This window comes from Stegodyphus dumicola, chromosome 8 (assembly GCF_044657685.1).
Source record: "Stegodyphus dumicola isolate Sdum_Otavi_A_Nest chromosome 8, ASM4465768v1".
Taxonomy (NCBI): domain Eukaryota; kingdom Metazoa; phylum Arthropoda; class Arachnida; order Araneae; family Eresidae; genus Stegodyphus; species Stegodyphus dumicola.
In genome coordinates this window covers 5,537,555-5,560,639 of record NC_140775.1, presented here as the reverse complement: position 1 = coordinate 5,560,639, position 23,085 = coordinate 5,537,555, and the positions used below count along the sequence as shown (strand labels likewise).

The 23,085-nt window shown below is 32.5% G+C and overlaps 1 protein-coding gene and 1 pseudogene across 2 annotated transcripts in view; both read left to right on the top strand.

Annotated features, from left to right (window-relative positions):
• Positions 1 to 5,535, top strand: part of LOC146995623 (insulin-like growth factor-binding protein-related protein 1) — a 40,744-nt gene extending 35,209 nt beyond the window's left edge. Inside the window, exon 4 of the mRNA XM_085821530.1 lies at positions 4,945 to 5,535. Coding sequence (XP_085677656.1) covers positions 4,945 to 4,985 — 41 coding nt within the window. The 3' untranslated portion in view covers positions 4,986 to 5,535. The remainder of the gene's footprint in view (positions 1 to 4,944) is intronic.
• A 6,571-nt stretch (positions 5,536 to 12,106) lies between these two features.
• LOC146995622 (insulin-like growth factor-binding protein-related protein 1 pseudogene) lies at positions 12,107 to 22,797 on the top strand (annotated as a pseudogene). The gene is made up of 3 exons (XR_015042467.1): positions 12,107 to 12,257; positions 13,654 to 13,830; positions 22,207 to 22,797. The product of XR_015042467.1 is annotated as an insulin-like growth factor-binding protein-related protein 1 pseudogene (transcript).
• The last annotated feature ends 288 nt before the right edge of the window (positions 22,798 to 23,085 follow it).

Below are 23,085 nucleotides of genomic sequence, written 5' to 3'. Positions count from 1 at the left end.
CTTTTGGAACAACCCAATGTGTTCCAATATATCCTACTAGTAACTGCCAGAATATCATTTAGACGAGTTGGGTACCTTGTGCCCAGCACCCTCTCAGAAGTCCGTAGTTCCCATTTTTCCTAATTTCATGAAGAAAAAATTATTATTAAGAATTATATGATGATTCGGGGCTTCCTAGTTTGAGCCTTGCGGGCTGAGTGGTGATTAAGTCTTGATAGGTGGTCAGCTTCGTGACTGTTCTACAAAAATGGATTGTTTGGAAATATAGCCAACAAGCAGTGGCGTAGCTAGAATGTCAGCGCTCGGGTACAACTGACGAATTTGCGCCCCTTTCTGTGTGACAAGAATGGAAAACATTTCATTAAAAAACTTTGTAGCATGAATTTAGCGCCGCCTGGATGCTGTACCCGGGGATAGATTGCCCCCTCCCCCCAGCTACACGACTGCCAACAAGTCTACCCCTATGAACATGGCATTTGTGACCATCACGATACAGTATACATTAGTGTATGAATGTACAGCATTCTAACCTGTTTCGGTTTGTTTCACAATTTACGATTTATTAAATAATCACATGCATGTCCTAGCTGAATATTTATAATGTTCTTTGTCTTCCCTCTAACGTAGTGAAACACATATAAAGTAGTGAAACACATATACTGATTCTGGCGCAGAGATTCTTCAGGAAACGTCTAGATATTGCATGTATGAAGTACGATAGCTATATTATCAATTTCAAATGTTATGCTTGATTGTAAAAATGAATACTTGAGCTATCACTTATTAGGCCATTGTTTACCAGAGTCTAGGGTTGTACAAATTTTCATATTCAATTTCACTAGATTGTAATGTATAGGAGTTATTTTGAATTCCCCCATAACCTAAAATACATTCGTGCCAAGTCTGATGGTGTTTTTCTCATTATAGCAACAGAAATTGATGAACCAAGTAAGTTAAATTTAAATCATCTAGTACTTTAGTTTAAAATCACACTGCTGTATACATAGATTTTTTATTAAGAAAATTAATTAATTTCAGTTGTTCTCATTGTATAATATTTATACTTTAAGTGCCTTCATTAACCTATGGCACAGTAACTATCTATATTTGCATTGAGTGAAATAGTAAAGCATTGAACAGTTTTTCTTAAAATTCTAAAAGATTTTCCATGAAAATAAAAGATTGTAAATAAATTAATAATTAAAAATTGCTCTAAGAAAGTCATATAATTACAAAAGGTACATTTCAGCAGATAATATGTATTTTATATAATTTTTAAAACTAATTCGTAGTTTCATTTAAACTTCATTTCAGTTCAGTTATAAATATTTACTGTAATTAATGCATTGTCAAAACAAGATTTAGAATATTAATGTAGTAATACATAATATGGAGTTTGGTAATATGTAAATCACTCTTTTGACTTTCTTTTCAAAATACTGTTTGGTTGCAAACCTACATTTAGAATTTTTAAAAGGCATAATAAGAATAACTTTTCATTAATCAACTTTATGTAGTAGCCAATATGTTCATTGACAGTGTAAATGTACAAAGTGTCCATAATGTTTCGTTATTCATTATATTAAAAAAAGCAGTAGAGAAGAAATTATTGAAAAAGACTGTACATTATTTAATAACTCAGTCTCCCCCCCTGTACTAGGCAACATTGTTACAAGCATTCCCAGCGTCCAAAGCATATAGATAAAAATGACAATTACAGTTAAAAGTCATTAATCCGGACTCGTCGGGACTTCGGCGATTCCGGATTATAGATCATCAGTTTAAATCTGGTAAGATGGCATGCAGAAATTATAAAATTAAAAATACGAAACCGTAATTTATGAAATAAAGAACAATTATGATCTAAAGAGTATCAAAATTTACACCAAAAAAAAAAAAAAAAAAAAAAAAAAAAAAGCTTAATATTTATTTGTTTACTTTGTTAAACATTTCTTTCAATGTAAGTTGTTTAGATTGCTTCGTTTTTTATGTGCTAATACTTTCTCCTTAATTCTATAAACAGACATAATTTCTTGTTCAGTTACAAAGTTCTGCTGTTCAAGTCCTATAATTGCTGTGTCGAGAATACCGACTAATTTTCAATCGAAATTTTTTCGTTTTCAATAAACTCTGTGTCACTTTCTTCGCTATCAGAAGCGAATTAATGACGAGGAATTTGATTTAAATCATATCAAAGACGGAGTACATCGAGATGAAATACTACATTTAGTAAGGAATTATAAGCCAAATAAAATAAAAACATCTGCCCTGAAGATAAGGATTGTGCTGACAGATCAACTTCCAATTCATTGCCCCCCGCTGCAGAGCAGCGTGAAATTGATAAACAGATTTCGGAATGGTTAGATAAACAAAGGATATGCCTTTATCCCTTTTTTGCAGCAATTCCACTTTTTGTTTAATGGACTTCGAAACATACTTTCAAAACATACAAGCAATGGCGTAGCTAGAATGCCAGTGCTCGGGTAAAGGCATTGACAGTGTAAATGTACTGAATATTTATAGCTGGAAACAACTGCCTGTGCAAGGCCTGTCTTCCACTTTTGTAGGGCTCGTCTTTTGGATACGTTGCGCAGAAGCTTTTTTTCTGCAAATCACGTTGCTGCAATATGCACATTGGTAGTTTTACTGCGCCACCTATCGACAACTTCTTGTACTAATTTTTTTTGTGTAATAAATCTCGAGCGCATGATCTGAAGTGTCTGTTTTTAAAATTTCATCACATTATGACCCATACAACACTCTGCACAGTCCTCTGAGTTAGGGAAGTTTAATTTGGATAACACTGTATATCAGAAATTCTATTTGACATAATCGAAAGTTCAAGCTTACTTTTGTAAAATTGCTCTAACAGTCTGAAAAAAATAATAAGCCGGATCCAATTCGAAGATTAAGGAACAACGCAATCTGCAACATTAAATGAATTAGATAATTTTAGCTTAGCTTATACCGTCCGTTATACATTAAACGGGCATTCGTAAACGTATTTTGCGCATGCGAACACGCATATTTGCAGCCGTAAAGGTCTTACGCGCATGCATCAACGCGACGCAATCGCAGAAAGTTTGTAGCTTTGAGGTCCGGATTATAGATAATTCCAGATTATGGGTGTCCGAATTAATGACTTTTGACTGTATAATGAAAAACGCAGTGTTCATAATCCAAATTTAGCAGAGAAATGAAGTACAGACTGAATTTTAAACAACAGAAGTATATGAAGCTTACTGATAAATCACCACAGTCCCAAAGGTAGAAATCTTTTAAAATAACAGAGTTGCCTACTGCTTTCTTATACTTATGTTCTCTCTGTACTGAGCTTAATTAGCCAAAAAAATTATAGTCACCCTTTTACATTGCATTTAATCCTATACTTTAAGATCAGAATGAAAATGAAATTCAATGAATATTTGTGAATGAATATTATCATACTCTGTTTTTTAAAGATTTTTTGTATTAGCAAAGTCATATTTTGGTGATAATTACTAGAAATTCTTAACTAGTCACCTAAAAAAAGAATGTACACTACCGGGGGATGGAGACAGCTCTGTATCTCCTGTTCTACTGGACCAATTAACAAAATCCAAATTGCTTTTGACATGTCTCGAAAGCACGACTTAGGATATATATTAGATTTATATATAGCATCATTCTAGCATAGGTATTTTGACACAAAATCGGACTTTTTCTGAAATAACATGCGAATTTTTTTACATATTTTGATTTTACGACTCAAATTATGCCTAAATATTAAATTTTAATGCGAAATTTAAGGAGAAATTCAAAAATTTATCTTGGCTTTTTCAGTTTTTGCCAAGAATAATTTACTTGGCGAACTTCTTCATTTTACAACCTATTTTCCTTTTCTTTTTTTCATTGTAGACGAGTGGGGGAAAAAGTCATCGTTTATACTTTCAAATAATTTTAACAAAGTGCGTATTATCGTTTGGCGTTACTATCGCTAAAAACAAAAGATGCCAAATTTCAAAATGCTCCAATATGTAAATTCATGTATATCTTAAAAGAAAATTGAATAAAAAACTCTAATTTTTTGCAGGTGCGCCTATAAATACATCTTCTTTAAGATAATATTAAAAACTGTATAGGTTATAATACAAATTTTTTCCGAGAAATTTATAAAAAGTATTTAAAAATACAAATTTTAAAAATAAATCATAAAAAATGTGCAAATTATATTTGGATTAAGCCTAAATTATGAATTCTGGAAGAAGGAATCAAGTAAGTTTACTAGAAAAAGAGATATTAATAAATATATATCAAATTCAATTAACACCGAAGAGTTAAAATTTTGAGAGCTAATTTTTTAAAAACTACGCGTGCGATTTTTACAAAACATGGCAGTTCGGCATAATTTGAATCGTAGAATCGAAATATGGAAAAAAAATTGCATGTCATTTCAGAAAAGTCTGATTTTTTGTCAAAATACATATATTATAACAATGCTATATATAAAGCTAATGCATTAATGCATATCCTAAGTCATGCTTTCGAGACATGAAAAACACAATTCGAATTTCGTCAATCGGCCCAGTAGAATAAGAGATTTAGACTGTCCCACCTTTTTTTTTTGCACAGTGTACATATACAAAGTGTTCATAATGTTTTTTCACTCACCTTTTAAAAAAACTCAACAGAGAAGAAGTTTAATAGGATTGAATGAGAAACAGTTGATTGAACATTATTTATTACCCTTAAAAAAAAAAAAAAAAACCTGCATTGGCAACATTTTTACAAGCATTTCCAGCATCCACGTAATTTTTTGCTATGTGAAAATCTTTTTTAATAACCTCACTTATTTTGGTTTAGAGATTTAAATTCTTATTTTTTGTATGATGCATAAATAAAACAAATATCCTTTATTTCTTATTTTGTTGATATTATATTATTACATTACTATTTTTCTTGCAGGGGATCATGCGTTAGGTTCTGAGAGGCTGAATGATTTGTGAAAACGAAGAGCTGAAATTACTAGTGCCTCCTTACTGCCATTTTTTATTATTCATGATGACAAGTAATAGGTCTTTCACATACTTCATTGTTGATGCCTACAATGAGAAGATATATTAGTTTTTGAAATATAGGGCATAATTTGTGTAATTATGTACTGTTTGTAACACTGTGCAATAATACTGCCTTCAGATTGCTTTATATATCATATTCTTATAGAAAAGGCCTTTTTTAATTAATTCTTTTTACAAATAATGATTTAATAATCTTCAAGTGCCATATAAGATTTATATTGGCAGTAATTAATAAAGCCATAAAAGGAATTAACTATTTCTTGCAAAGCTATTTTATATATTTATGGGGAAATGGATTGATAAAATATGAACTTTATTAACAGTTCATATGTAGGAGAAAGGAAAATTGATTTTATGATTAAAATAAAGCCCCAAAATATGTGACTTTTATATTATAAGCGCTTACTTTTTTATTCATTATGATTTACTTTTAGAAAACTTTATAATTTTAATAAATATAAATGTTTTAGTGCCAATATTTTCACTGTGTGTGTGCTTCAGTTTTATTTTTATGGAATACTTACATCTCAGATACATAATTTTATTTGTACTAAATTATAAACAATGAGCCACCAGACAGTATAGTAGTTAGGGGAACCTGACTGCGGTGCCGAAGGGCATGGGTTCGAATCCCGGGGAAGGCAAGTATGTAAAATTGTCTGTCCGTTCATAGGAGGTTATGGTGGCCACCTGTTAGTTCTATCTAAATTACCATGCACAATGAAATGGCCACCACTTCTGGCCTTAGGAGTGGCCAATGCCCTGCTTTATTAATCTAAATCAAATACTGACACATTTATGCTGTTATGATTAATCTTGCTTTAGCATTTATTATACATTCATAAATGTTTCACAGATACATTTATGAAGCCTATGAAAACAAAATATAAATTTGGAAATATATTTCTGAATTGTTTCCATGGTGGTTGATGCACACAGTATTGAAATTAAAAGTACAGGTTCTGCTACAGTCTACAGCAAGTTTCGTTTAGATGCAACTTTGTTTAATAGTGAAGTGATGAAGTTTATTTAACTGAACACACTACATGACTTTTAAATTGTGTTAAATATCTTTCATGTTATGGCAACATAGCTGAATATGACTTTAAATTCTGATTTGATTTTTAAAATTTATTACTTTAAGTACAGAACTTTCACTGTCATTTGTAAACGTAAAACTAAAAAATCTGAATTCCCAAATGTATATACATATGAGTTTTCGTTTTAAACTAGAAACTATTCTATGCATGAAGCTGATGGTAAAATACTATTTAATAGCATTAAATTTAAAATTATGCATTTTATCTAAATGATTTAATTTTTATATAAAGAAAACACATATAATTTTATGAAGAGATTGCACTTTTTTCTATGTGAACATATAAAAAGTCTAAATAAGTATAATGCAACTATTGATACAATTACTTTCACAGTTTAAAAATAATTTTTCTGTCATTTACTATGTGTTCTATAATAAAATTTAAAGTCATTCTTTTTTACATTACAGTTCTACGCAACACATTATTAACATAGTCATTAAGAAATCTTCCAGATGTTGCACCTATTTGATATCAGACTAAATAATCATGATGTATGTAAAGTTTTATAAAATATTAACTGATCTTATTTTGTATTTGAAAAGAATAATAAATAATAAAATTGAGTATGATTGTTTAAATTAAATACAGCCTGTCCTAAATCATATTACTAATGCATTTTTTTGCCAGATAATGCTTTTGCAGTATCACAAGTTCCTTTTTATATTAAAATATTTTGAAATAAGACACATAAAATAAAAATTATATCGGATAATTTTATTCAAGCTTCTATAATTTGACATACTTATATTTCATACACAGAATAATCATTCATAATTTTCTGCATTTCATGTTCAGAAAGTAAAGAAACTGCCATCTGTTTTTGCGTATTTTCACCACTAATTTGGCCTTCATAAATGTTTGTATCTTCCTCATTAACATTAAAATCAACAAAAGCTTCTTTTGGCCAAATATCTTCCATTTCTATGCATATGTTATGAATCATAGAGCAAGCAATAACCACTTTTGTTACAAGAGGTAAACTAAGAATTAATGGTTTAGAAAATAACTTATTCCATCTTTCATGCATCTGACCTATACTTTTTTTGATAACTGAATGAACTTTCTGTTGGCAGGAATTAAATCTTTCTTTAACAGGATCATCAGCATTACTAAAGGGTGGTATTAGACAAATGGGTTGTTGTAAACAAGGAAAACCAGAGTATCACGTAAATTTAGAGAATCCTATCGAATGCCATTATATTAATTAGAATTTTTCTACTTAAATTTAAAATATGAAAGAATTTTGTTTCTTGTAATTGCTTAAAATGTCAAATAATATAGCAAAATACTATATAATATTCTTAACAAGAAAAGTGCCTTTTCTTTCAGCGAGGCGAATTTTTCACTCGGAATTTGAAAGCTGAATCCGCTTGCTTGAGAGAGCATTTTGCTGTTCATTACATTTAACTTTAGTTAACCACAATAAATAAATAAATAAAAAATTAAATAAATGAATAAAAATTCTAAAACATTTATTTTAAAAAATTCCAATAAACTATGGTCTTCAATTTTAAGTCTGGAATCTTACTAACCTTCTCCCTTGTAACAGATCCGTACACTAATAATGACAGACAAGGCCTGATTACCAACTAGGCTTTTACAAGATTAGGACCTCGAATTTTAGGGAATTCCATATAGCCGTATACCTTCTCATAATGCTATTTGTTCGGAAGATCGACTTTAAGGGCTTTTGGAAGAACACTTACCTAGGTCCTTTACTTTAACCAGGCTGTAGCAGCAAATTTAAAATGAGTTGAATCATAGCAGTGTCCAGATTACAAATACAGATTAAAGAGATAATTAAAGATGTAAAATCTGTGTTGTACAATATGGCAGACAGGACACAATCAAATGGCGAAAAAGCTAGGGAGAAAGTTTACTGTATTTTTTTGAAAGTACAGACAAAACTGTCGGTAAAGGCAACTGTGAGATAGATTTATTAATTTTTAATTATACTGTTCTGATCTCCCCCTTCCTGGAAGCACGAACTCTCCTACAGATTGTTTTTAATCACAAAATTTACTTCATAAGTTTTTTTAATATTTCAAATTCCTCTGCAGTTGAAATTCTTTCTTTTCTTTTCTTTTTTTAAGAATTAATTCAGTTTCTTGAAACGTTTGCCCTCTCATCTGTGGCTGAACACTGGTAGTTTGATCTAGTTTTGGACCTGGGTGAACGGGCTGCCTGCATCGGTGTTCTCTTGACATATAACGTAACTAGTTTCTAGAAAGTTTTTTGCAGAGGCATGCCTTATATTAGGCAGATAGTCATTATGGAAATCATTGCCATATTCACATAACCTAATCTTGAAAAGTTCGAATGCTGCCATAAGTAAGTCTAATAAAATATCAAGTGAATATTTCAGAAAAGGCTCCGATTAGTTTGGGTTAAGACGTGTGAAAGGAAACAAGTTTGAAGCTATGCTAAAAACTTAAAAATGTGGTGCCCCGGTTGAAGATCGAACTCACGACCTTCAATCTTGCATTTTGCAGCCACTAGTGCAAATCTGGGATTCGTAAGCTTCTTCCCTTTGTTGATTCTTCTCTTCGCTGACTTTTAGAGATTTCAGATTGTTACCAACAACTTTTTACTCTTCCTCAAAGCTCTACGATTTTATTCACGCAGTCTCAGCACGTCCTAAATCAGCTTCGACCATGACCATCTTGCGGGCAGCCTCATCCTATTTGCGGTCAGCCTACTTGAGCTGATCTTCCAGGGCATCTATACACTCTTTTGTTTTTGACGTTGCCGAGTTTCATTATGCAAGAGTTACACATATTCTGACAATAAATGTGTATTTTTTTTTTTCTGCTTTCACATACAGGTAAGTGCATTTTTGATAGCTTTTCAATGTTTTGCATCAGTGCCGGAAAAATTAGAAGTTAACGCAACACCAGAACATAGAACAAGTGTTCCAGTTAGGACGGGTGAAAACTTCAACTCTTGGGAGGCATGCACAAATATATTAGAAAAAAATTAGCACTATTTAATTCAATAACACAGTTTTTGTGTCAGACGTTTCGCTCGTTTCTTACGCTAAAGCTACTGACATCTGAAACTTCTAACTCAACCCAGAGAAAATATTGCATAAATTCGGCGGATAATATTGCAGCGTCCACAGAGCCACTCAAAGCTCGCATTACACTTCTGATTCAACCCATAGATGTCGCCACGAGCACACCAAAAGCACGGTACACCGGGGAGCAAGAAGTTAAATCTTGGCTCGCGGACCGGCACAATATCAACGTCAATCAACCCAAATGCTGAAAGAAATCTTTAACAAATAATTTCCTATTGATAATTATAATAAATGAAAACAGTATATTAGTTTCATGATAAAGATTTTGGGCAGCTTCTCTAATTTGGGACTTTATTAAATGAGCTCCGCTCCGCATCGAACATTCCTGTCAGATTCAACTTTATAACAAAGTAATGTCGATAATTATAATTTTTATCAAAATACAGAAATATTTAAACCAAACTGTGGTAAGTTTCTGTTATTTCTCTAAAATATCCATGAACCAGAACTTAATTTCTAAAATTAGAAGTGCCGGTACCCTATGGAAGACTGTCAAGAAAGAACAAAAATGTATAAATAAATAAAAGGGCTAGTAAAATAATTAATAATGATTGGAATAAGTAAATAATTAATATTTAAATTTAATAAAATGTAAAGAGATAAATAAAAATATAGTAAGTTATTAGATATTAAAATAAAGTACTGGACATACCTTTAGTTGGGGCTTCGAATGAGATTTAACGCAAGAAATAAGAAACAGCTCAAAGGTGCTAATTAAGCTCTAAATTTCCGATTTAATTTAGGCTCTGAATATAATGTACTACTTCAAGGGATGATAGAAATAAAGACCATTCTTTTTCCAGCACACCAATAAAAAATGTTTGGTTAAAGCGTCACTAAACTACAGAGAATGCTATAAACAGTAAGAGGACAAGGAGTAAATTTTAACGATGACCTGTAGGTTTAAAAACAAAAAGAGAAAAGTCCAACATTTTCTGACCACGATCTCCTCTCACTATAACACTAGCTAAAGGGAAAAAATTTTCACCGAATTCGAGGTTTAGCTGAAAAAAAAGTAACAAGTGACAATCATAACCCGTCTTTGGTTAAATTGTTTAAAAAGTCTGCAAGTGCTCTGCGCCGCGGGAAGACACTAGTGTTGGAACGAAAAATTTACCCGCTGTCATAATATGCTTTCTGGAGAATAAGCCTTTGACTTGTGGGTGGGGGGCTTTTCTTTCCTTAAAGGTCTCGATCTCCATCCAAAGGTTTGTTTCCCAAGGAAAGAGAAGCATGCATTCAGAAGTTAAAATCGATTTTTTTAAATATAATTTTATAATTAAAAATAAAATTTTCGAGATCAAATGTCTGCTGAAATTGTTCTTTAGTTACATTTAAAAAAATCCGAAGCCTTCTGATTTAGGGCTCCGGTGCGCTCCGGCTAGAATTGATTTATCCCCAAAACTAAGAAGCACCGGAGATGGATTCCAGTGGGCTCTGGCGCAATTTAAGCTCTGGCAAGAACCACTGAAACACCAACATAAAGAATATCAGGTGGTTTTCATTCTATCCAATGCATTTGCTTGATCATACTACATTAAAATGCCGTTGAATGGGTAATAATATAATTAAAAAAGCGTTACTGCTCATTTGGCCTTGATAACGGCTGCTACACGATGAGGCATGGATTCACTAAGTCTACGGAGGTATGCCAGAAGTATAGCCTCCCAAACATCGAATTTCTCATAAATCAAGCTGAGGACGCTGGTGGTGGATGATTTGCTTGCACACCTTCCGGAATATACCAAAAATGTTCGATGAAATTTAAGTTTGGACTTCTTGGTGGCCATTTCAAGTGGAAGAGTTAAGTGGAATATCCCTCGAACTCGGTAGTAGTTAACTGGGATTTGTGACAAAAGCAGACTTTGGCTAGAATATTCCATTTCCATCTGGATGGTAGAAAATTCTTGAAGGGATGGAAGTGGTCTCTCAGCAGATCTTCGGCCCACCAGCGGCCGAGCGGTAAAGTCGCTGAACACTGGTAGTTCGGTCCGAGGTTCGAATCCCGCGAACGGGCTGGCTGCATAGGCGTTTCCGTGGTTTTCCCCATGTGTAACGTGTATACGAGCCAGTTTCTCTTAGAAAGTCCTCCACGAAAGCATCCCTCCCTTTAGGCAGATAGCCCTCGAGGCTTTGCCATAATCACACACACAGCAGATCTTCGTGTTTAGATGTAGTGAGGGTGCTTGGTGCAAGTACTAAGTCCAAAACATCGCCAAAAGAAGACACCACAGACTATGACTGAGTTGTTATGACCTTTTAACTGAATTCTAAGTCTACTATCAACGTGACAGAGTCGGAATCGAGACTTGGAAAATCCGACTGGTTCGCTTATTCAGGTGGATAGTTACCAAAGATCTGGTGTCGCGGCTACATACGATGAAAATGAGTCTTCGAATAACTGAAAGATCTACAATTCTATATAAGAATTAAACACTTATACACAGAACGTGTGGCCACAGATTCAAATAAACACAAAACAAACCTTAAAAAAACAAATATATAAATAAAAACAACAAAAACAGTGTATTCAAATGAGTTTAAATATTTACACAAATTTACAACTTAAAATATAACGTCTTTATGAAATGCTATGTTAAAAAGAAAGTATTCATCCTAACACATTATAGTTTGTATCTGGATCGTATTTTATTTAAATAACACTACCGTATATCTGATTGTTGTACGTACGTATGGGTGGCATGTTATAATGATTCAAACATGCCACTTTAGTGATCTTGTTTATACACTAATAAAGAAATTAATAAATTCTTACTGTCATTTTCACCTGCCTTGTAGACAGACATTAGGGTACGTAACCCAGTGTTTGTTTAATGTTTAATAGCATTCTTTAATTAATTCATATTATTATTTTAGCTCCAAAGATTGTCAGCCCACCGGAAGACGTTGCCAACTACACTGGAGGTCATGTAGCTTTATCCTGTGAAGCTATGGGTTGGCCGATTCCCGTCGTAGAGTGGAGAGTTGATAAAGGCAATGGTGACACAGAACCCCTACCTAGTAAGCAAGTTAAATACCTGTGTACTTTTTTATCTGCATTTATTCTGAACATATAGAATGTGAATAATTAAAAATGAATTATTGATGCCAGAAGTACTAGAAACGAGAAATATCGTCTGCTACTTTTAAATTTATTCTTGTCTGAAAATGTCGCGTGCAAACAAGCTGTGGATTGAAGGATGCGTTTTTGAGCTTTTCAAAGAGAAATATTCCTATTCCATGATTCAAAAACATTGTCAAAGACATGTTATTAAAATTTCTTAGTGCAAAATAAGCAATATTATCAATCGGAAAGGGAGAAACCATGAATCGTTCCTTCTACATGAAAAGAAGACTCCAAGGAAATACCCGAAAAAGGTACGCATTGCTTCTAATGTTTCTAAAGTGAAACCGTTAGTAACAAGAGAATTCGCCGATGCAGAAATCAATCGCAAAATCTTTAAATACATCTATAACGACAATGTAAGTAAAATAAGAAACCAAGATTTACAATTTATAAACGCTTAAAAAAATAATAATAATGTTCACTAGCCTTCACCGAGGCATGTGGCTCAATGCAAAATAATTTGCAAAACCCTGTATGAAACCTATTTAGCAGGAGATAAATAAAAATATACTATGACCTGTGATGAAGCATGGGTTTACCTAAATAATTGCAACAATAAAATGTCTATTTATTAATTATCAAGAACCAAGAGAAAAAAATTAGCACATCTGGTTCCGCCAATGCAAAGAAAGTGTCAGTAAAGAATTTATGATTGCTCCAGGTTTCTCTTACAATGTGAAATAAACAGTACGAAGAGGGAAAAAAAAAATGTTGAAATCAATTCATCGTGCTATCAAGAGAAAGATTAACGTCTGGTATTTACAGAAGAAATTCTATTTCTTTATATCTTCTAATGACTTTCAAAGAGTGAAACTTCATCAAGCCTAAGTAACAAGTCACACGTCGGAAAGTACCCCTGCATTCCTTGAAAAAATGAAGACTGATACAAGTACTGCATACGTACCTTTTCTGTGTATTCCCTCGAAGTCCCCTGACGTTTCACCTATGGACTGTGGTGACCTGTTTCACCTATGAAAAGTACTCTTTTTAAGCGCAAATCCACCACGATCGATGGACTCTGGAAAGGAGTGGAATGGGAATGGAAATCAATACCCCTGGAAATTTTACAAAAAGGTATTCTATCACGCGAGTCACGATGCAGATTTATAGCCCAGAAGAAATGCCATTCGATCGAACATTTAATAAAATACTTTTTACATTTTAAACATGAACTAAACGGCCCGGAAATGGTTCAATAAACGTGTAAAGAACATCTGTAATTTTGATGATTGTATAATTTATGGCATTTTTATTTGTAAATTTCTAATCAAACATCTGATATTTTTACAGGTGACGATCCTAAAGTAGCAGTTCAGTCTCGTGGCGGTCCAAGCAGATATGAAGTAACATCTTGGTTGCAATTTTTAAACATTATTCCAGAAAATCAGGCTACTTATTGGTGCATAGCTAAAAATGAACTAGGCGAATCGTCTGCATCAGCTACAGTAAAGGTCACTAATTTGAAAGGTAAATGAAATCCCTGGTAATATTTTCAGGCATTAATGTACGTGAGATTCTTTTTAAGTAACTGAATTTCAGATGCGAGCAGTGGTGTAGCTAGAGCTTTTGAGGGCACACTAAAAAAATCACACTAAAAAATCAAATCTATAAGATATTGAAATAACATATAGAGAAATAAATAAATTCTCTGTATTAATTTTTGAAATAAAACTTTTCATTCCGGCGTTTCAGAGTTCTATTTTGCTTGCGTTTCTTTTAATGGAATTGTTGATGATATTCTAGAAATTTGCTTCATTACTCCAGTTGCTCTTCTCTGACGAAAATTCGAAATATAAATACGTACGACATTTAGAATTTTGTTTTGGAATCTATATTTTAGAATAAATTATTCAAAGCGAGTGTCTTTCCACCTTTGGGTTATGTCTTCTCAGGCAGTAACAGAAAAAAACAAATTTCTGAAATATTTCTCTTTCAGTGAGGAACTTCTCTTTATTTCTGTCATTAGAATTATAATTTAATTATCTTTCGTATTTTCCATTTCTGCTATTCGTTGGTAGCATCAAGTGTACGAAACCTCTAACAACCTTAAGTAAATTATCACTATATCTTGTAAAATATCACAGAGACTGGGAAAGGGTGTAAAGGACCGCTTTATTAACTGCAATAAAAGTTGAACAGAAGGCATCACCCATGCTTACAGAATAGACAGCATTTATGGCTTGAATCAAAGGTATCGAGTTTGACTTAACTAAGTAACAGTAAGTTAGCCTAACGGCTACACAAATAGAGTAACACGCAAGTTGGCTCTGACCTAAAGTCAGCGTGACAAGCCTAATGGCGAAACTAACGCAATGCTGCAGAATACTACTGTCATGAGAATCAAATTAGCAATGTGGTCTTCAGTAGGCAGAACACGCTCTAATTCTACCTTCTAAAACCTTCGTTTAAATACTATCCCATTTCTACCTCATTTGAATATGCGCAAGCTAGAAATTTACATTCTCGCAGGAAAACGAGAAAAGAGAAGTACAGGAAAGCAAATTAACATAAAATAATTGCTTAATGAAACTAAATGGATCCTTACACCATTCGAAACGTTATATGAAGTCGTGAGGTTTATTTATGTTAATTAACCAGTTATTTTATATTCCAAATCTCTACTGTCACTTCTCTCTTTCCATTTTCCTGCCGGAATACAAATTAGCTCGTGTGTATTTAAGTGAGAGTTTGAGATTGTTTTTGTCAGACATTTTCTGCAGACATTTTCTGCCTGTTGAAGACCACGTTAACACTCATTATTATAAGGAAGCGTTCCTTTATTCTTGCCGATAGTGCTTGTCAAGCTGGCGTAGGCTTAAGAGCCACTTTCGCTCTTAAATATCTCTGTGCAGCCCTTGGCAATAGATGCTTAATTTTAGTTTAAAATTATACTTTTGAGCTCATGCCATTAATCCTTGCTGATTTGTAAGCACCAGGTATGACTTCTTTTCAGTTTACTGTAGTAAAATGGTCTTTTACACCTTTCTTGAGTTCTGTTACATCTTAGACATAGCGCTTACACGTCTGTTCGAGGGTTTGCCACAAGTTACATTTAATTATAGGCATATTCTCTACAAAGTGAGGGTGGTTTTAGCAAGTAAGCCAGTGTAATTTCTTAGTGTAAGCTGTACAGTATAAAACAATTCTCTACTCAGTTCACTTTCATGTAACAGTTCAGCATCTCGTGATTCTTTACTTCACCAATGACTGAATGGGAAGATGTCCGAATACTGGTAGTTCGGCCTGTGGCTCAATTCCAAACGACGAGCTGGCTGCCTTATGTAGTTTACTTTATATGTAACGTACGGTATATAAATTGATGTGAATATAAGACAGTACTCGTTTCATAACTGAAATATGAACCAATTCCGATTTTTTAAAAGACCTGCAGAGAGAATTTTAGTTTTCCACAGTTTATACAGATAACAGAAGTTAACTTCTCTATAATCTAATAAATCTCAATTAGTATTTTCTGCTCTTGAAGTTCCATGTAACTAACCCCTATAAGTTTCACACGAAAAGTGCCACCTCCTCTCGCTACGTCACTGGATATGCGTTATTTGTAATTTCTTAAAATTTTATTTCTATAAGAATTAACATACGTATATTGTGTAGTAGTGTCTTAAACTCTGTTCATTCATATTCTGATTTTCTATTCACTAACATTTTCTGTATAAAAATAAGGCAAGCAAAATAATCTAACCTCCATTTTATTTTTTTTTTTGGGGGGGGGGTATGTGTTTAAACTTTCTCTTTGGAATGCAGTGTCTTATCTATTAACATTTGTAAATGAATAAAGTTCTTAAATATTTGTAATATTCAGAACTTATATATTTACAAATCGATTGATCAAAGTTGTGTTCGCTGCTTTTAGAGATACCTAGTAGGCTCAAAACAACTTCAGAATTTGTCAGCACAGATGGTTACTCCTAAGTGAAATCTTCTGTTAAAACAATGCTTTTATGGGTTATTGATAGGAATCATACAAAGTTTCTGTTGACAGTTAATACCAAGTTTCTTTATATGATCTTAGAGTAAAAGTAAAACACTAGTTTAAGTCCATTAATGCAATGACAGCTGAAGGAGCAATTGTATAATATGTCAGTGTATCCTCAATGAACTCAATGAATTGTATGATTGTATGAACCTCAATGAATTGTATGATATGTCAGTGTATCCTCAATGAACTACTCTTTTAGAAATTGTGCCACAGTTTATTCGATATTGAAGGATGTTCCATCCTTGTGAACTGAGCCATATTTCAAGAAGTACATGCAATTGCAGTTAACAGAATACATATATTGGGTTGTTCGGAAAGTAATTTCGTTTTTTCTCAACAGAGGGCTTAATTGTATTTTTTCACTACCAATTTCACATTTAAGCTGCAAAATCATTACATATTTTGATAGCTGATATAGCAAGGCTTGTTTGTGAAAAAGTTCCGATTGATTCTACGCAGCAGTTTTTGATTGGTGCAATTTCAAATATGGAAAATGAAAAGCAGCATTTTCGGCATATTTTGCTTTTTTACTAACGAAAAGATAAAAATGCTATTCAAACAAGAAAAAAATTAAACAATGTTTATGGAAAAGATGTAATGACAGAACGGCAGTGCCAAAACGGGTTTACAAAATTACGATCTTGAAGATGGAGAGCTTTTATTTTTTAAGAACACGAGGAACCCATACGTTGAGCTTTGACATTAAACCTAGGCGTTTCAAATGACCATGAACAGTCGAATTCAATAAATTTAATCTGTCAGCAATCTCACGAGTTGTTATTCGCCAGTTTGCATCATTTAGTGCCTTTGTTTCAAAATGTATAATGATTATGCGGCTTAAGTGTGAAGTTGGCTGTGAAAAAATACAATTAAGCCCTCTGTTAGGCAAAAACGAAATTACTTTTGGAACAACCCAATGTGTTCCAATATATCCTACTAGTAACTGCCAGAATATCATTTAGACGAGTTGGGTACCTTGTGCCCAGCACCCTCTCAGAAGTCCGTAGTTCCCATTTTTCCTAATTTCATGAAGAAAAAATTATTATTAAGAATTATATGATGATTCGGGGCTTCCTAGTTTGAGCCTTGCGGGCTGAGTGGTGATTAAGTCTTGATAGGTGGTCAGCTTCGTGACTGTTCTACAAAAATGGATTGTTTGGAAATATAGCCAACAAGCAGTGGCGTAGCTAGAATGTCAGCGCTCGGGTACAACTGACGAATTTGCGCCCCTTTCTGTGTGACAAGAATGGAAAACATTTCATTAAAAAACTTTGTAGCATGAATTTAGCGCCGCCTGGATGCTGTACCCGGGGATAGATTGCCCCCTCCCCCCAGCTACACGACTACCAACAAGTCTACCCCTATGAACATGGCATTTGTGACCATCACGATACAGTATACATTAGTGTATGAATGTACAGCATTCTAACCTGTTTCGGTTTGTTTCACAATTTACGATTTATTAAATAATCACATGCATGTCCTAGCTGAATATTTATAATGTTCTTTGTCTTCCCTCTAACGTAGTGAAACACATATAAAGTAGTGAAACACATATACTGATTCTGGCGCAGAGATTCTTCAGGAAACGTCTAGATATTGCATGTATGAAGTACGATAGCTATATTATCAATTTCAAATGTTATGCTTGATTGTAAAAATGAATACTTGAGCTATCACTTATTAGGCCATTGTTTACCAGAGTCTAGGGTTGTACAAATTTTCATATTCAATTTCACTAGATTGTAATGTATAGGAGTTATTTTGAATTCCCCCATAACCTAAAATACATTCGTGCCAAGTCTGATGGTGTTTTTCTCATTATAGCAACAGAAATTGATGAACCAAGTAAGTTAAATTTAAATCATCTAGTACTTTAGTTTAAAATCACACTGCTGTATACATAGATTTTTTATTAAGAAAATTAATTAATTTCAGTTGTTCTCATTGTATAATATTTATACTTTAAGTGCCTTCATTAACCTATGGCACAGTAACTATCTATATTTGCATTGAGTGAAATAGTAAAGCATTGAACAGTTTTTCTTAAAATTCTAAAAGATTTTCCATGAAAATAAAAGATTGTAAATAAATTAATAATTAAAAATTGCTGTAAGAAAGTCATATAATTACAAAAGGTACATTTCAGCAGATAATATGTATTTTATATAATTTTTAAAACTAATTCGTAGTTTCATTTAAACTTCATTTCAGTTCAGTTATAAATATTTACTGTAATTAATGCATTGTCAAAACAAGATTTAGAATATTAATGTAGTAATACATAATATGGAGTTTGGTAATATGTAAATCACTCTTTTGACTTTCTTTTCAAAATACTGTTTGGTTGCAAACCTACATTTAGAATTTTTAAAAGGCATAATAAGAATAACTTTTCATTAATCAACTTTATGTAGTAGCCAATATGTTCATTGACAGTGTAAATGTACAAAGTGTCCATAATGTTTCGTTATTCATTATATTAAAAAAAGCAGTAGAGAAGAAATTATTGAAAAAGACTGTACATTATTTAATAACTCAGTCTCCCCCCCTGTACTAGGCAACATTGTTACAAGCATTCCCAGCGTCCAAAGCATATAGATAAAAATGACAATTACAGTTAAAAGTCATTAATCCGGACTCGTCGGGACTTCGGCGATTCCGGATTATAGATCATCAGTTTAAATCTGGTAAGATGGCATGCAGAAATTATAAAATTAAAAATACGAAACCGTAATTTATGAAATAAAGAACAATTATGATCTAAAGAGTATCAAAATTTACACCAAAAAAAAAAAAAAAAAAAAAAAAAAAAAGCTTAATATTTATTTGTTTACTTTGTTAAACATTTCTTTCAATGTAAGTTGTTTAGATTGCTTCGTTTTTTATGTGCTAATACTTTCTCCTTAATTCTATAAACAGACATAATTTCTTGTTCAGTTACAAAGTTCTGCTGTTCAAGTCCTATAATTGCTGTGTCGAGAATACCGACTAATTTTCAATCGAAATTTTTTCGTTTTCAATAAACTCTGTGTCACTTTCTTCGCTATCAGAAGCGAATTAATGACGAGGAATTTGATTTAAATCATATCAAAGACGGAGTACATCGAGATGAAATACTACATTTAGTAAGGAATTATAAGCCAAATAAAATAAAAACATCTGCCCTGAAGATAAGGATTGTGCTGACAGATCAACTTCCAATTCATTGCCCCCCGCTGCAGAGCAGCGTGAAATTGATAAACAGATTTCGGAATGGTTAGATAAACAAAGGATATGCCTTTATCCATTTTTTGCAGCAATTCCACTTTTTGTTTAATGGACTTCGAAACATACTTTCAAAACATACAAGCAATGGCGTAGCTAGAATGCCAGTGCTCGGGTAAAGGCATTGACAGTGTAAATGTACTGAATATTTATAGCTGGAAACAACTGCCTGTGCAAGGCCTGTCTTCCACTTTTGTAGGGCTCGTCTTTTGGATACGTTGCGCAGAAGCTTTTTTTCTGCAAATCACGTTGCTGCAATATGCACATTGGTAGTTTTACTGCGCCACCTATCGACAACTTCTTGTACTAATTTTTTTTGTGTAATAAATCTCGAGCGCATGATCTGAAGTGTCTGTTTTTAAAATTTCATCACATTATGACCCATACAACACTCTGCACAGTCCTCTGAGTTAGGGAAGTTTAATTTGGATAACACTGTATATCAGAAATTCTATTTGACATAATCGAAAGTTCAAGCTTACTTTTGTAAAATTGCTCTAACAGTCTGAAAAAAATAATAAGCCGGATCCAATTCGAAGATTAAGGAACAACGCAATCTGCAACATTAAATGAATTAGATAATTTTAGCTTAGCTTATACCGTCCGTTATACATTAAACGGGCATTCGTAAACGTATTTTGCGCATGCGAACACGCATATTTGCAGCCGTAAAGGTCTTACGCGCATGCATCAACGCGACGCAATCGCAGAAAGTTTGTAGCTTTGAGGTCCGGATTATAGATAATTCCAGATTATGGGTGTCCGAATTAATGACTTTTGACTGTATAATGAAAAACGCAGTGTTCATAATCCAAATTTAGCAGAGAAATGAAGTACAGACTGAATTTTAAACAACAGAAGTATATGAAGCTTACTGATAAATCACCACAGTCCCAAAGGTAGAAATCTTTTAAAATAACAGAGTTGCCTACTGCTTTCTTATACTTATGTTCTCTCTGTACTGAGCTTAATTAGCCAAAAAAATTATAGTCACCCTTTTACATTGCATTTAATCCTATACTTTAAGATCAGAATGAAAATGAAATTCAATGAATATTTGTGAATGAATATTATCATACTCTGTTTTTTAAAGATTTTTTGTATTAGCAAAGTCATATTTTGGTGATAATTACTAGAAATTCTTAACTAGTCACCTAAAAAAAGAATGTACACTACCGGGGGATGGAGACAGCTCTGTATCTCCTGTTCTACTGGACCAATTAACAAAATCCAAATTGCTTTTGACATGTCTCGAAAGCACGACTTAGGATATATATTAGATTTATATATAGCATCATTCTAGCATAGGTATTTTGACACAAAATCGGACTTTTTCTGAAATAACATGCGAATTTTTTTACATATTTTGATTTTACGACTCAAATTATGCCTAAATATTAAATTTTAATGCGAAATTTAAGGAGAAATTCAAAAATTTATCTTGGCTTTTTCAGTTTTTGCCAAGAATAATTTACTTGGCGAACTTCTTCATTTTACAACCTATTTTCCTTTTCTTTTTTTCATTGTAGACGAGTGGGGGAAAAAGTCATCGTTTATACTTTCAAATAATTTTAACAAAGTGCGTATTATCGTTTGGCGTTACTATCGCTAAAAACAAAAGATGCCAAATTTCAAAATGCTCCAATATGTAAATTCATGTATATCTTAAAAGAAAATTGAATAAAAAACTCTAATTTTTTGCAGGTGCGCCTATAAATACATCTTCTTTAAGATAATATTAAAAACTGTATAGGTTATAATACAAATTTTTTCCGAGAAATTTATAAAAAGTATTTAAAAATACAAATTTTAAAAATAAATCATAAAAAATGTGCAAATTATATTTGGATTAAGCCTAAATTATGAATTCTGGAAGAAGGAATCAAGTAAGTTTACTAGAAAAAGAGATATTAATAAATATATATCAAATTCAATTAACACCGAAGAGTTAAAATTTTGAGAGCTAATTTTTTAAAAACTACGCGTGCGATTTTTACAAAACATGGCAGTTCGGCATAATTTGAATCGTAGAATCGAAATATGGAAAAAAAATTGCATGTCATTTCAGAAAAGTCTGATTTTTTGTCAAAATACATATATTATAACAATGCTATATATAAAGCTAATGCATTAATGCATATCCTAAGTCATGCTTTCGAGACATGAAAAACACAATTCGAATTTCGTCAATCGGCCCAGTAGAATAAGAGATTTAGACTGTCCCACCTTTTTTTTTTGCACAGTGTACATATACAAAGTGTTCATAATGTTTTTTCACTCACCTTTTAAAAAAACTCAACAGAGAAGAAGTTTAATAGGATTGAATGAGAAACAGTTGATTGAACATTATTTATTACCCTTAAAAAAAAAAAAAAAAACCTGCATTGGCAACATTTTTACAAGCATTTCCAGCATCCACGTAATTTTTTGCTATGTGAAAATCTTTTTTAATAACCTCACTTATTTTGGTTTAGAGATTTAAATTCTTATTTTTTGTATGATGCATAAATAAAACAAATATCCTTTATTTCTTATTTTGTTGATATTATATTATTACATTACTATTTTTCTTGCAGGGGATCATGCGTTAGGTTCTGAGAGGCTGAATGATTTGTGAAAACGAAGAGCTGAAATTACTAGTGCCTCCTTACTGCCATTTTTTATTATTCATGATGACAAGTAATAGGTCTTTCACATACTTCATTGTTGATGCCTACAATGAGAAGATATATTAGTTTTTGAAATATAGGGCATAATTTGTGTAATTATGTACTGTTTGTAACACTGTGCAATAATACTGCCTTCAGATTGCTTTATATATCATATTCTTATAGAAAAGGCCTTTTTTAATTAATTCTTTTTACAAATAATGATTTAATAATCTTCAAGTGCCATATAAGATTTATATTGGCAGTAATTAATAAAGCCATAAAAGGAATTAACTATTTCTTGCAAAGCTATTTTATATATTTATGGGGAAATGGATTGATAAAATATGAACTTTATTAACAGTTCATATGTAGGAGAAAGGAAAATTGATTTTATGATTAAAATAAAGCCCCAAAATATGTGACTTTTATATTATAAGCGCTTACTTTTTTATTCATTATGATTTACTTTTAGAAAACTTTATAATTTTAATAAATATAAATGTTTTAGTGCCAATATTTTCACTGTGTGTGTGCTTCAGTTTTATTTTTATGGAATACTTACATCTCAGATACATAATTTTATTTGTACTAAATTATAAACAATGAGCCACCAGACAGTATAGTAGTTAGGGGAACCTGACTGCGGTGCCGAAGGGCATGGGTTCGAATCCCGGGGAAGGCAAGTATGTAAAATTGTCTGTCCGTTCATAGGAGGTTATGGTGGCCACCTGTTAGTTCTATCTAAATTACCATGCACAATGAAATGGCCACCACTTCTGGCCTTAGGAGTGGCCAATGCCCTGC